Below are 14,420 nucleotides of genomic sequence, written 5' to 3'. Positions count from 1 at the left end.
TGCTCCTTGTTTAATGAAGACTTCGAAGCAAATCACCATATCAATACGACAAGAATAGCGCTGAGACATCTTGGAAACAACATGATGGCTACTGACTGACACCAGATAACAAACAAATTAACAAGTAAATAACAAATGTAAATCTTCTGATAAGATTGTGAACCTGGATTACCCAGCCAGTGGGGAAACAGGGGAGGAGGGGGGGAGGCAAGGAGGAGAAACCAGGGTGTAAAGACTGCCATGTTGTGTCCATAGGCGCGCTCCTGCTTGCGGGACGCCCGCCACTGCAATCACAAATAAAATCTGTTTTTTTCAGAGATACCGTCCTGACAAAATTATTTGGGCATTTCCAACACCTCTGCAAGTCTTACCACAGGAAAGGAGCTGGCAGCTGCTGGTAATATCATTTTACCTTAGAGATCCACAGGCCTGTTTTGACTTGGCATCCCATGAAGGCCCACATTCTTTCTAAAGCCATGGGAGATGAAGCAAGCAAGCCACTTCCCGCTCTCTCCCCTGTTGCACACTATGCTAATACAAAAGCTAAGACAGGCTGCAGATATCTGTGTTAGTGAGGGAGGATGACTCAGTTGTGCTCATGCGGCTGCAGATGTCTTAAATCTTGGCCAACATAACTTCTGACTTGATTAGGAAAAACTGTCCCCATTTTTAAAGCCAGACAAGTTAAAAAAAAAAAAAAGTTTCACTGCTTAGTTCCTTCTCTGAGTAACAGTCACATTATCTTCACTGCCAGCAGCCTTAAAGTCAAGTTGGATTGATGTGAGGCTGACACAGGGAGGAGCAGAATAAATGCACAGATCGGCAGGAAGAAAGGTGGGATTACTTTCCACATCATTTGTGACTGCCAGGAAGGAATTGTCCCAGGGAGATCAGATACTAAATATGCCCTTCGTACTGACAGCCTGCCTCTCTCATCTAGGGCTTGTTCACACCTCTTAAAACTAATGCTTTCCCCTTTCTTTTTCCTGAAACATACATGCAAACTGAGCAGATGACACAATCCAGCTTTTAGCCAGCCTGCCTCAGTCTGTTTCTTGACAGTTTTTTCAATCTCCGCTTTCACAGAGGACAGCAAGTATTAGAGGAAAACAAACAACACAACAGCCAGTAGAGTCTAACAGTGGTCTGAGAGTTGTTTCTAGAGAACTGTCACACTGGGAAGGGAGAGGAGATTTCAACAGCTCCAAAGACCATTAGCACCCTCAGAAAGTACAAAGCCACCATGTTACTCTTTCCAATTGGACATGCCACCCACAAAGTTCACAGCTGAACACAGAACCACAGAAGTTCAAGCACTAGTTATCTTTCCCTCTGAAAAGCTTCCACAGCAAGCAGGTAGGAAAAGGAGACAGACCACTCTGCAGACAAGCCCACAACTCTATCATACAGCCAGACGCAGGCTGCAGTGCCCTTCCCTGTTACCACTAAAGAGAAAAATACTTCTGGATAGGACATCTCAGCATCAGGAACAGATTCAACACATCACACTGCCCTCAGAGAAATACAGCAAGACTGCTGAAGAGAGATAGCAAATCCACTGTGTAAGAACAGATGGCAAAAGAACATAGTCTCCTATCCTTCCTTCTATTTGCTTTATAGGGATTGCCAAAAAAGCTGGAGCAATCTGAACACCTACATGCTCCACATCACCTCCATTGGGAAGGCTGGCAATCATACACTTTCCTTGAAAAATAACTTGCACTCAGTTTGCAGTGACTTGCACTCAAACACTGCTCCATGTTTCTTAAGTAAACACTTAGATTAGTTCAAGTTACTAATGAACTAGAAAAGAAAAAAAAAAACAACAAAAAACAGAACTTGATAAGAAAATCCCCTGAACAGAAAGCGTTCCGTTCTCTCAAGAGCTGAAAGAAAAGTGGTGAGGTCGTACTGTCCTGTGCATACTTGCTCTGCTTTTATTCTTCCCTAGCCATTTGCTTGTAACCGCTGCTGGACAGACTGTGGTGCTAGAGGGACCCCTGATATGCGGCAGCACACCTATCCTTCCCCTAACCCTGTTCAGCCCAGTTGTAGCCCTGGCACAGCACAGAGAGAGAGGGAGAAGCTAAACATGTCTACCAGCACAGAAGAATAGCCAGAACTTACCATAAGTGACCATAAGCAGCACAAAGTTGGCATTGCGAAGCAGGCGGAGGATCGATTGCACATAGGAATATTCCTCTGTTGGTTGTGACTGGATCAGAGCCTGAGCTCGGCTCGGAGGGTATGGAGGCTTCTCTTTGAAGACTGAAACCAGACACAAAATAGACCTGTTTGCAACAGTGCAAGTAGGGAGCCTGGGCACACATGAGAACTGCTCAAGGGACAGCACAGGGGCAGTAAAATTAAGTGTATAAAACACATCAGCATTCTTCAGATTTGATTCTCTGTGCACAAATTTATCCAGGAACAGGAGACGAGAGTGTCTCTGCAACAACTCCTATCGCTGGGGAAACACCTTGCCTTTAATAAGCAAGTTGTATAGGCATTTGGCAGAAGAGTTGGCAGGACTAATAATGTAGTCTGCAGGAAGTGGAGAGACAGTTGCTGTTGTGTGGACATACAAATGCAAAAGAGAAATGAGAAAAGCCATCTGGCAAAGGTGGCCTGGTGCCCCCACAGTGTCCAGTGCTTAGGAAGCCCACGCTAGCTTTTACATCAAGCCTGGCACCTCTCAGTCTGGACAAACTGACTCTAATTAGCATTGAAGTGGTGCTCAGGAATGCCGGTTGTCAGTTATACACTGCTGTATCAGGAGACACGGCTGTTTTGGTACCTTGTCTATTCCCTACCCCAGAATCATTAAAAATCTACACCTGACTCACCTCCCAGGCAACATAAACAAGCTGGCAAGAGGAATCTCTTAAAAAATAATAACTTAAATATTTAGCAGGTAAGCTCTGCTCTCCAATGAGCACATCAATCTGTCATGCTAATGTGTGAACTGGAAGACAGATCTTTAACAGGGGGGATTGCATCAACCCTTTTTTTTCTTCCTGAGAACAGTATGTTCTTGCCACATAGCCTACCTACTTCTCCCTGTCCTTAAGATGTAATCAGCACCAAGACATGACCCAAAGCCCAGCATCCTGTTTGTGGGCAACACTGCGAACACTGAAATATTTATATGATTGGCATTTAAAGGGCTTATTCATGCCAGGGTTTTATAACAAAGACAGTCAAAAGATGAAATGAACAGTTTTGGGAGGCTCGCTCACAACCCCCCCCGCACCCTTCTACAAGTGCCATTCATTTAGGGTTTGAAGCAGCAAGATCTAGTATTACATGACACAGGCAGCTGTGTGCAGGGACATCCCCAGATGATCTCCCCTCACACAGACAGGCTGACCTCAGCTCCACTTGGAGTCATGCATACGCTTCCCACGTCCTTACCTATGACGACCAGGATGAAGAGGGCTGTTGCTACGCCTGCTGTCATGAAGAACATGATGCTTATGTGGTAAGCCAGTTTCTCCACATCTTCCACATTGGGAACAAGCACAGGAGGGATCAGAAAGCCAAGAGCAATCCCGAGCTGAGCAGGAGAGAGAAGGGACACAGAGGTGACATGGAACCACAACACTGCCACTAGCTCAGAGCTCATGAGAAATGCAATCCTCCCTCACCTGGTAAGAGCTCCACTGGGCCTATTCTAGTTTCACCTCCAAAGTGAAAATCTCCTTTACCACCTAATAACTGAAAGCTAAACCAGCTGCCCACAGCAACTAGGACATGAGAGGTCTCCCCCCAAATTCACAACTATGACAATGTTCAAGGAAAGGTTTTATAATATAATTGAACAAAATTAATACTAGCCTCCAACAAAGTGGAGTTGTTGCTCTCCTTGTGCTCCTCCACACATGCTCCTGTCCACACGCACATTCCACTCCTTATCTTGCATCTATTCTGGTGCCAGCCCCGTCACTCAGTAATCTAACTTGGCTCATTAAAAATGGTGGAAAATGACACTTCCAAAAACACCCCCGTTCTTTGTTGGGTCAATGAGCTGAACTTATTTTTCCTCATGCCTGACACAGAGTAAGGACTGATGTAATGTCAAATCCTGCCCACTCCTGATGAGTGAGATATCAATCTGTCTTAGCCATTTCATTATGTTATTTCTGAGTGAGCATCCTCTCAAGACAAGGCTCACCCTAATACCTCTCACACCCTTCCCACTGCACCAAGGGAACCTAGAAAAAAAATCAAAGCCGAAATCAAAGGAGACATGCTACCAACACTCTTTAAGTGCTTAAGTTGTGCGATGGGGCTTGGCAACTGCCTCAGCTAAAATGCTTAGCCCTGAAGGGGAGCAAGAAGAAATCCCTGCAGCTCTGTCCTCCACTGTGCCAAGAGCCCCACATGTCCAGCTGAGGAGCTCCTACAGTGACAGCACAAGCTTCTGTGAGGACATTTGGGCTCTTTGCTGGTTAGCTGTTTCTCCAGGAAAGCAACAAGGAGCTGTAGCAGCACAGGCTTTGCCAGGTTGACAAGTAGGACTAAATATCACAGGCCTGCAGTGCCACCCCTCAAAGGATAGAGGGGACAAACAGCTGCTTTTATGCTTGGGAGCATGCATTTCATAAAGGCTGAAGTAGAAGTGCACTTATCACATTTCTGAGTACTCTAAAGAGGTCTAACAAAGCCACTTTTTGTTCCTTCTCCCGTATCTCACTTTGCAGTTGCACTTGGTTCCCAAGGAGTGTATTTACCCGCTCCTCTGCCCCTTTCAGCACTTTAAGCCCTCTCAGACATCAGAAAAAAAGAGCCACAAATCAGCTCAGCTCTTGCTTGCTTTCAGAGACGTTCTGCACATTCAGCCCTGTACAAGGCAAAAGCAATCTTCTTTTTAGCAACACCCTCATTTATTTTTTCCTGGTTTGAGCCTACATTTGTGAGCAGTAACAGGGCACATACAAGAGCTTCAAATAGATGGAAGGACCGAGAAGGCACCCAAGAAAAAGAGACGGCAGGTGGCCATGCATCACCTCTGCTTCAAACATAAAATTCCAATCTCTTTTTTACAGGCTGGACCCTTTGCTGGGCATTGGAAAAGCATTCACAGTGCTGATACAGTGCTAACTGAAGTGAGACAGACTAGAAATGTTAAAAAAAATCCCCCCTGAACTGGTTACTCATGCTTTATCAATAGCCTTTCAAAGAGCCACTGCCCTCATTCTCATGCTGAAAGCTGATAGGAGCATGCAAAACACGAAGATAAAGGATGTATTCAAATTAAGCCCACTGCATGTACCATTTCGTTATGGAAACATCAGATAGATATGAACCCATTAGAAAAATCATGACCAGCTGCCCCACAATTATGCAGCAGAACAGCAGCACTGCCCAACAGAAGGATTCAGTGCTCAGTATTTTCACAGTCCCTGGAAAGGGTGTATTAGTGTCAGTCTTATTCTACAAGCAAAGAAAGCAAGGACCAAGAAACACAAGCACTCTGCTGCCCACTAACCACATATAACTGTGGCAGAATACAAAGCAGATCAACCCAGGAGCTATGTGTCCCTAACAAGCTCAAACACCTTCTGGCTTGCCTTCTTTCAAGAACTCCTCACACCTTCTACATGCTTTAGCAGACATACCTCCACATTGAAGCACGAGGGACTTCTTTTAGAAGAGCCACTCACTGGCCAAGATAAATATCACAGAACAAATACACTCCAGGTGCTACATCTGCTGGTTCTAACAAAAGTCAGTTTATGCTGTGTAGCAAGCTCTTCACAAACCCTTCTACTCCACCCAGCTGGTGGCTCTTTGAGGCAAGGAAACCGCTCATGGCTCAGAGCTGTCTGCTAGACTTAGAAACCGTATTTAACTTACAGACAAGCAAATTTCAACTGCATCTGGCCAAACTCCTCCTGTGTGAAATAGTGCCCTCTCTGGGACACCATCATAGCATAGGTCTGGATCAGCAACAGATACCTTTGCTGAGTTCGTTCCCAGGACATCTCAGGACCTTGTGGGAAGAGTCATCAGGAGGCTATGGATGTGCCATGCCACACCAGGCCACTTTTGGAACGAGAGCGCACAGAAGTCCAGTAAGCACAATGAAGCACAGTGAAGATGGACACCAAACCAAATAGGCATTTACAGGGCAGAAGCTTGTTAATCTCTGCAGCACATTTATTTTGGCCAGAGTATGGTCCTGCCGCTCCAGCATGCCTGCTTAGCCAGGACACAGCCACACCAGGCTCCACTGCTGCTTCTCAACACTCTTAGAAGTTCAGGCTTCAAGGACAAGACTCAACATTGTTCCTTTCCATCTAAGGCTGGGATCTCCTAGCCTTTACACACCAGGTTCCACGTTGGCCCCTCCACCCCTTGAATGAGATCTATAAACCGCTTCCCAGAAACTGCTCCTTTGCCCCACCACCCTTTCATTCGTGGAATAATAGGGCCAGATTCCTGTGCTAGCTGCTCCTGGGCTTGCTCTCTGCAATCACATGCTGTCACGTGAGCTGCTGAACCGCAGCAGAACACATACAGAAAATAGGAAGGGCTTCTCTGGGACCACAGTCCAGATTCCCTCTTTTGTTCAGATTCCTATCTGAAAAGGGTACTGAGAATCTGTTTCGCAAATTGTCCAGAAATCTTTTTCTGAGAGTCCTATGGCCATTGACAGTCCAACAGGTCTGAAAGAGAGCTGCCAGTCACTGCTGCTGTCTTCTCAGAAGATCTGAACACAAAAGGATGTTCATCCTCCCTCCCTCCCTTAAAAAAAAAAATAAAAAATCCCAGCATAGCAACAGGAAAGACATTTTATATTTCAGGACTGACATTACTAATCCTATGATGATGAGGCCCCTTTGACATACTTAAGGATACTCACAGACCCTGCACATGAATATCACCTTTTGCAACAGAAGCAAGCTCCCCAGAACATGGTAAGTATTACACGCACGCACTTCAGCTTTCAGAAGCAGACAGCAAGTAGCTGGTAAGATGGTATAAATACCTCACAGTGGACAACAGGATGTCTAATTTAAGTTTAGCTGTCTGTATACTAACAGTCTGCTGAAGGATGAACATCAGTGCAGTATCAGCATAAAAAGTGTAAATGAACGATTGATGGAGGAGTGGTTATCCACCTTTAAGAAACGTAAGACTTAGCAGCAAGAATATAAGAGCCCTATGAAATTGCAGAGCAACCAGAAATATAGGCATAGGAGACCACCACACCAAGAAGGCCAATTCAAGTGTTAAGACAGAAGAAGAAAGCAAAGCAAACAAAACAAAACAAAACAAAAAAACACAACTGTGAGAAATTTTGGCAGTGGTCCTTACAGGCTAAGGGTTACAACAGGGTTGATGCGAAGGACTGTATTTTCAGAGCCCATAAATACTTTTTCTAGGGAGAACCCATAAGACACAACACAACTCCTGATTTAGGTCTAGGGCAGTACACTCCATGACCAATATTAGTGAATAGTTCTGCAGTGCACTCAAATTCAGCTTCCTTGCAGCAGTAGGAATAAAACAAACAAACACAACAGCAAAAAATCCCCTCAAACTACTATGGCAATATTTAACTCACATGAAGGATCTGCCTAAGAAGAAAGAAGAGTGTTAAAAGGAAACAGAAGGGAAAACCCAAAGAAACTTATTGCTTGCATTAAGACTGCACAAACACACTGCATTTGGGTGTTCAGAATAGCTGTATGAAATATCATCCAAAATTTTAGAACAGGGGATAAAAGCAATCACAGTTAAAAAGCAAAGAAGGAAAAAAAAAATACAATAAATCAACACACCCCTCAAAAGCTGGATTTCATTTCTCCGAGCATGAAAAAGAAGAGACAGCAAGCTGGACCAAACTAAAGCAAAACTATAATTAGGCCAAAAAAGGCTGAGGAGCAACTAAGTCAAAACTCTTCAAACACAGCACAATCAGGAAGCCTGCCAGAAAGGCTGCAGGGCCAAAAGATGATCACCATGGAAGGAGAATATTTGAGACAGAGAACTAAATGAACTCTTGCATCAGCATTCACTATGTGGTTTTTATGGGGAGTTCCCATCTCAAAGGAATCTCTTCATATTGCAAATGAAGTTTTATCAGGGAAGATTTTAATCAATTTATTGCAATTAATTTGTTCTACAATGTGTCTGGACCAGAAGGGATTCATTCAAGAGTTTGAAAGAACAGAACAACAGAAAACCCACACCATTTGCACACAGTGTACCAAACTGTTAACTAGTCTGTTACTAAATACTCCGATCAGGAATGTGGGAAGGCAAACATGATGTGAATTTTTAAAAGGCCCTGTGTGGGCAGAAGTCCCAGGGAACCCCGGGACAGCAGGCTGTCAGTTTGGTCAAAGTGCCAGAATTGTAACAACGAAAAAAATGAAGTCTGCACGCATATAAAACCCAATACAACAGATACTATGACAGATACTATGACTTCAACTCAATCAGCAAGTTTCTAAATGGAGACTTTGGAGTTGGCAGGGCTGTCTGCCCTGGCGAGGTGATCCCGTGTTCTCATGCACCTTTCTCAGAGAATGAGGAAACAGGAGTCTAAATGCTGGCTGTAGGTCTCTCTTGGAAATATACTTATTAAATCCTATCAAATTCAATGTCCTAAAGCATGAATTACCCACGCAAAGGACTTACCTCCTAACAGCCCCACATCAAAGAGTCCTCTGGGAGTCACATAATCCCATTCAAACCCCAGGCCACCCCAGCCATTCCACTGCACAATTGCTAATGGAGCCTCCACTAAGCAGTAGAGCGGGAAACAACTGCATAACTGCTGGGAGAGGCAGCACTGGTCTGGAACCATTCACCTACAAAGAGCACTACCTCTCATCTTCAACATCCATAACAACCAAAGAACCAGGCAATGAGGAATTCTCTAGAAAACCAGAAGACCCATTACGCTTTGAAAGAAACAAGTGGCCTTTTAATTATTTTAATGAGTTGGTCCTGCAGCTCCCAGCAATTTATTTGTTTTCTAACAACGGAGAGCCTCACGTTTTCAAGATGTTCCACTCCAGACACAACAGCATAAGTGCTTTTTAGATTTACTGATTCTACTACAAGTGGCTTCAGACAACAAGACCTTAAAACAAATGCAATGAGATTCTCCACCTGAATGATTAGAATTGATCTAACAGCATCACTATGACGGAAGCATCCTTTGTGAAAAGTCTCCAGAAAAGCCTGCGCACTGCAGCTGCTGTTCTGGAAACCTCCATATCTCAGTCACCACAACTTACCATGTAAACACTGTTCTCCAAAAAGCTTGCAGAGAAAACACACAAGCCAAGTGTGGCAACATCTGTCCCCTTCAGAAGGGCTCTCCTTTTCATCAACACATATGAGAGTCAGGGACTTTGCACCTATGCTCAGTACACACCGTGTACACACCATTCCACTGCCTCTCAGACAGTTCTGTCAGGGCAATGAAATGCATCAGTCCTGAACCACTCACCCTAGGAATGCCGTGGAAGAGGCACACACGTATTCCAAAGCCCTGGGCACCGCAGCCCCTTTCAGCACTCATCTGTGTCTCACAACTCCACACTGAAGCATTTTCTCCTTTTTCAACTGCAGGTGCCTCCAACTGAAGAAACACAGCCAAAGAACTGTGGAAAGCAGAAGCTGCTAGTTCCTATGCAGTATATTTTATTTGCATTACTAACCAGATATGCTTCTTCCATAGCACTGACAGCAATACTAAAATCCCTAAGGGCTCATTAAAATCCAAAGAGCCAGGAAGTCAACGTACTTAAATGCAGCACAGCTTAGTTACCTTTTTTACAGTGTTTTAAGAAGCAGAAAGGACGCACAGTGAGAGGAAAGACTGTAATCCATGCCTCATGAAGAGATAAGATAAGGCTGAACTTTTTTTTTTTTTTTGAATATACACTTCCACTGATATGAGATAATGCATTTCTTCAGTCTGCACTTGCACAATCAAAGCTCTTCTGAAAGCAAACTCCTTTCCTCATCAGACTTCTGTGGCATCTTCTCAGACTGCTTAATATGATGCAATGCCAGATCATGAGAACTGCTTCTCCTGGGCAAGTCACTCATGCTTCTCAGCCCCGAATGCACCTTCGCCCAGTTTACTGCGGAAAAAAATGCAATGCAGCAAAACAGCAGCAGATAAGAAACAGTAAAGCAGAAGAGGGGTTTCAGCTCCAACAGCCACCTCAGCAGCTGCTGGAATTTTCCATCAGAATATAATACATGGGTCAAGGACATATTACAGTCACATAACAGAGACAGTCTCTGAGGATCCTGCAAGGCAAGCGCTAAGGGTGCCATAGGGCAGCCCCTCCCAGGAGAAACACTGCTGTCATTCATTTCACCCCCATGCAACCTCCTCAGAGCAAAACCCAAAAGCCAGCTGCTTCTGTGAGGAAAAAGAGAGAGCTGCTTTTGGTGCCTGGCTGGGAAGGGAGCACCAGGTTAAATGAGTAGGAAAAGTTCATTTCAGATTCCAGTGCTCATTTATAAAAGCTTAGGCGTTCCTAGGAAAGCCACATCGCTACTTGGTCAGCACACCCTCCCACACAGAGCCACAGCCAGGATCTCAGAGAGCTGGTCACACAGCACTCCTTGTCATCTGAGTACCCTGATGCACCCTGTCATCTTTGCTGGAAGAAAAAGGAGCCAGGGCCAAAAAATGCCACCTCTAACTGCTGCTGCTACCAGCTCTTCTTAGCTCCTTGGTAAAATCTTCTCTACGCTAATAGCTAAAACCTCAGAAAATGCAGGACCAGACTATAGAGATATGAGCCAGATCACCACTTGTTTCTATTTCTATCAGGAATCAGATCTCATCTGAAGAGATGGGAAGCCCCTCAGCAGGCATGGAAGAACCAAAGAGATCTAGAAGTCTGCTTGAAGAAAGGAATCCCACCAGACATGCTCCCTTCTCACAATACTTCCTGGAATTTCAGATGCTGCTTTACCTGAAGGGCAAAGAGTACAGAAGAGGATTAGCAGTGAGGCAAACAGCAGCGCACACTCAGCACACAGGGCAATGCAGACCCCAAAAAAGCAATGGCTATTCAGATGTTGCAGACCTGATTATTCACAGAAGCCCACTGCAGCCCAACCCCTGACGATTCTTCCTCTCATTTCAAAACAAGAGGAAAGGACCTTCCAAGAAAGAGCACCTCCTTGAATTCCTTATCATGCATTTTGCATAAATTAAAAGGCCTCACCTCATCACTGCTAGACAAGAGATAAGAGAATGCTAGTCTCTTATCTGCTGTTGTTTGGCTACAGTGCATTTCTTCCCCAGTAAACATGGCAAAGGTGCATTCAGAGCTGAGAAGCTGTGAATGACTCGCCCAGAGATGCAGTACACATGTTGCATCTACAAACTCTGCCTCAGGATGTTTTCTTTACGGAAGTCCAAAATCACTTAAGTCACAGAGGCATCTGTACAAAGTCAGACCCCACCAGAAGATGCTGCTGCATCATTTTTCCCATGGACAGAGATGAATATGAAACAGAAGGTTTCTTTATTCCCAGCTCATCACCAGCTTTTATCAACTCCTGCTAGAAAAATGAAGAGTCAAAATTACAGCAGAAAAATCATCCAACCCTTACCCCAAGTCCAACAGCTGCTTGCTTCCCTTAGACAGAATGACAAGAGCTAGGAAGATGATTTATTTCAAATTAAAAAAAAAAGTAATCAGCAGCGGTAGCACAGCGATAAAAAATTTCCCATGTGCTGCTGATGCCCATTGCTCATCAGGGAGACTCAGCAATGAGTTTGAAATGCTCCTACCGCCAACTGGCCCAAGCAAGCACAGCACAAGCACAGTAGTTCAGCACGTGCCATGTGAATTGACATAAAGAGCTGAGGAATTCCAATACCTGCCCAGCTGGCTCCAGCTGATACACCTTAAAAAGCCGCAGGAATATACAACTCATTGCTTAAACATCCTGACCGTGGTGGGGATTAGTGCCATCGTGCCACAGCACCATGCCTCATCCCCAAAAGACAGCAAAGCAAGTATTTTAAGAGAAGGGTCAAGGCTTGCTGCCTGCGCTAGCAAGCACGTCCTGCAAACACTAGCATCTCAGAAGAGCATAGGGAATCATCTGCCATACTGCAGTTACAAACCCAAATTACGCCCTTCACTGGCACTCCCTAAAACACACTCTAACAGCAGATTAAGGAAAAAGAAAGCCTCTATTTCTTCCCCCATCCAACAGCACCACCTAACAAAATACCCGCTTTTCATTCACTGGATCTTTGATTTGAGGGACTGAAATGAATAGGTGCTCCCTCTGAAGCATGCCTTGCCTTTAGTCATTGCCCTTTCTTCTTCCTCTGATTCTCTAAAAGGAAAGTCTGGGTTTACAAGCAAGAGCTAATTACTGGCCTGTGGTATCACTGATGTCAGGTCAACCCGCAGAGAAGGACCAAAGCATCCAGCCAAAGTTTGCCTTTCACAACCACCAGATTAATGTGTTGCTTTTAGAACAATGTGGACTCCATATACACATATAGCACATGCTGAATGCCACATTGTTTGGATTTCTTGTGCACACTGTTGAGTAATTCTACCTGAATAAAAGTCTGACAGCAAAATGTTCAGTTACTTATTTACTCCTAAATCAGCAGCATTTATGCCAAATTAGGTGCCTTTAACTCTGAAGATTCATTTAAAACACAAAAAAGGAGCCCATGAGACTGTGATAAGAGAGAACAGAAAAGCTCAGATCAACTCAGAGAAAGTATGCTTTCTCTTTCCTAAAGCTGCAAGTCAGTCTGCCTAATGCTGCTGCACAAAGTCCAGTTTGTCACCCCCCAGCACTTGCTCTTTGCCAGTGTTTGTGTAGAAACCCAGGAGTGTGTGGAAAGGAGACCTCAGATCTCATTGATAATTTTGCACGCAGTAGGAAGAACCATGCTTTAAAAACCGCCTGAACAGAGAAAGTGATTCCAGTCAGAGTGGTGCCCACCCATAGCTTGAGCCAGTCAGCTGAAGGCAGTCACGCAGAGAGGAGTACTGCATTTTGAAGTTAGAGGAACAGGTCCGGCCACGCAGCAAATGTCAGACTGTTCTTCCTCTTCCTTGTGTCAACATGACAGAGCTGGAGCCACTTCTCTCGTGCCACACTACATCATTATCAGCCCACCTGCTTCACGCAGCAGGAATCAGTGGGCGTTCCAGTGCAAGGGTCAGCATGTCATTTCACTAATCCTTTCAAAACTGTGAAAAAATTACTGCGTCTGAGCATCAGCTGACATTGAGAAAAACATGGAACAGCCTGAGCCAGTACGGGTCACCTGCCTCCCTGATCCATTCTCAGAGAGGGGAGCTGGGGGACCTTACCTCCTCCTGACCTGAGGAAAGTCCACTTCTCCTCAAAGCAACCGCTTGTGGAAATCCTGTGCCTTACTTTTAAGAATCAGAAAGTTTGTTACAGACCTTTTCCTCAGGGCCCAGCCATAAGTACAGCTCACCTCCTTCATCCCATCTAGTAGCCAGGAGGAGAGGGACACTGCTGCACAAAATCCCAAAACAGCCACAGTTTATGGAATCACAGAAAGGCTTGGGTTGGAGGGACCTCAAAGCCCACGCAGTCCCAAGCTGCGCTGTGTGCAGGGCTGCACCCCACCAGCTCAGGCTGCCCAGGGCCCCATCCAACCTGGCCTTCAGTACCTCCAGGGATGGAGCACCACAGCTTCTCTGGGCAGCCCATGCCAGGGCCTATTGCCTTCCAAGTAAAAAATTTCATCCCAGCATCTAACCTCATCTCCCATTTTAAAGCCATTACTCCTTGTCAAATCACCATCCGTCTGTGTAAAAAGTCGGACCCCCCCTTCGTTTGGAGGGGTCTTACCTGGCTCCTCTCTCCTTAAGGAAGGACACACGGGCCCTACATATCCCCTCCCCTTAGCACCCCAGGCCCCCACGGCCAGGCATGTGACCCCCTGCCCCCTCCAGGTGGCAGCCACTAGTTACCTGGTTCCCGAAGACGGCAACGGAGCAGGCTGTGGACACCTCGCGGGGGCTAAACCAGACAGAGGCGATGCGCGAGGGCATGCCCAGGATAAAGACCTGCGCCAGGGAGCAGACCACCTGCCCCAGCACGGTGACAGAGAAGAGCTGCGGCCGCAGGCTGCCCAGCTTCACCCAGGCGCCCACCGCATTGAGGGCCGAGCCCAGCAGGGCAATGACGCGCAGCCCCTTCTTGTCCAGCAGCCAGGCCACGGGGAAGAGCAGCGGGATGTAGGCGAGCATGTAGCTCATGGACAGCCAGTCGATGGCAAAGGTGCTCACGCCATAGAAGCGCACGAAGACGTTGTTGATGCTGCCGTACTGGATCCACTGGAAGGCGTTGCACAGGGAGTAGCTGCTGAAGAGCAGCACCACGACCCAGCGCCGCCGGGACAACCGCACCTC

At 45.8% G+C, this 14,420-nt stretch overlaps 1 protein-coding gene across 3 annotated transcripts in view; it reads right to left on the bottom strand.

The window, feature by feature from the left end:
- FLVCR2 (FLVCR heme transporter 2) overlaps window positions 1-14,362 on the bottom strand; it is a 32,623-nt gene extending 18,261 nt beyond the window's left edge. For all 3 annotated transcript variants that reach the window (XM_010711745.3, XM_019615755.2, XM_010711744.3), the window contains exons 1-3: window positions 13,980-14,362; window positions 3,415-3,556; window positions 2,128-2,268 (exon numbers count right to left, since the gene is read on the bottom strand). In XM_010711745.3, the coding sequence (XP_010710047.1) occupies window positions 2,128-2,268; window positions 3,415-3,556; window positions 13,980-14,267 (571 nt within the window). In that variant the 5' untranslated portion in view covers window positions 14,268-14,362. The remainder of the gene's footprint in view (window positions 1-2,127; window positions 2,269-3,414; window positions 3,557-13,979) is intronic.
- Between the last annotated feature and the right edge of the window lie 58 nt (window positions 14,363-14,420).

This window comes from Meleagris gallopavo, chromosome 5 (assembly GCF_000146605.3).
Source record: "Meleagris gallopavo isolate NT-WF06-2002-E0010 breed Aviagen turkey brand Nicholas breeding stock chromosome 5, Turkey_5.1, whole genome shotgun sequence".
Taxonomy (NCBI): Eukaryota; Metazoa; Chordata; class Aves; order Galliformes; family Phasianidae; genus Meleagris; species Meleagris gallopavo.
The sequence above is the reverse complement of the archived record's forward strand: the minus strand, read 5'-3'. Positions and strand labels throughout refer to the sequence as shown.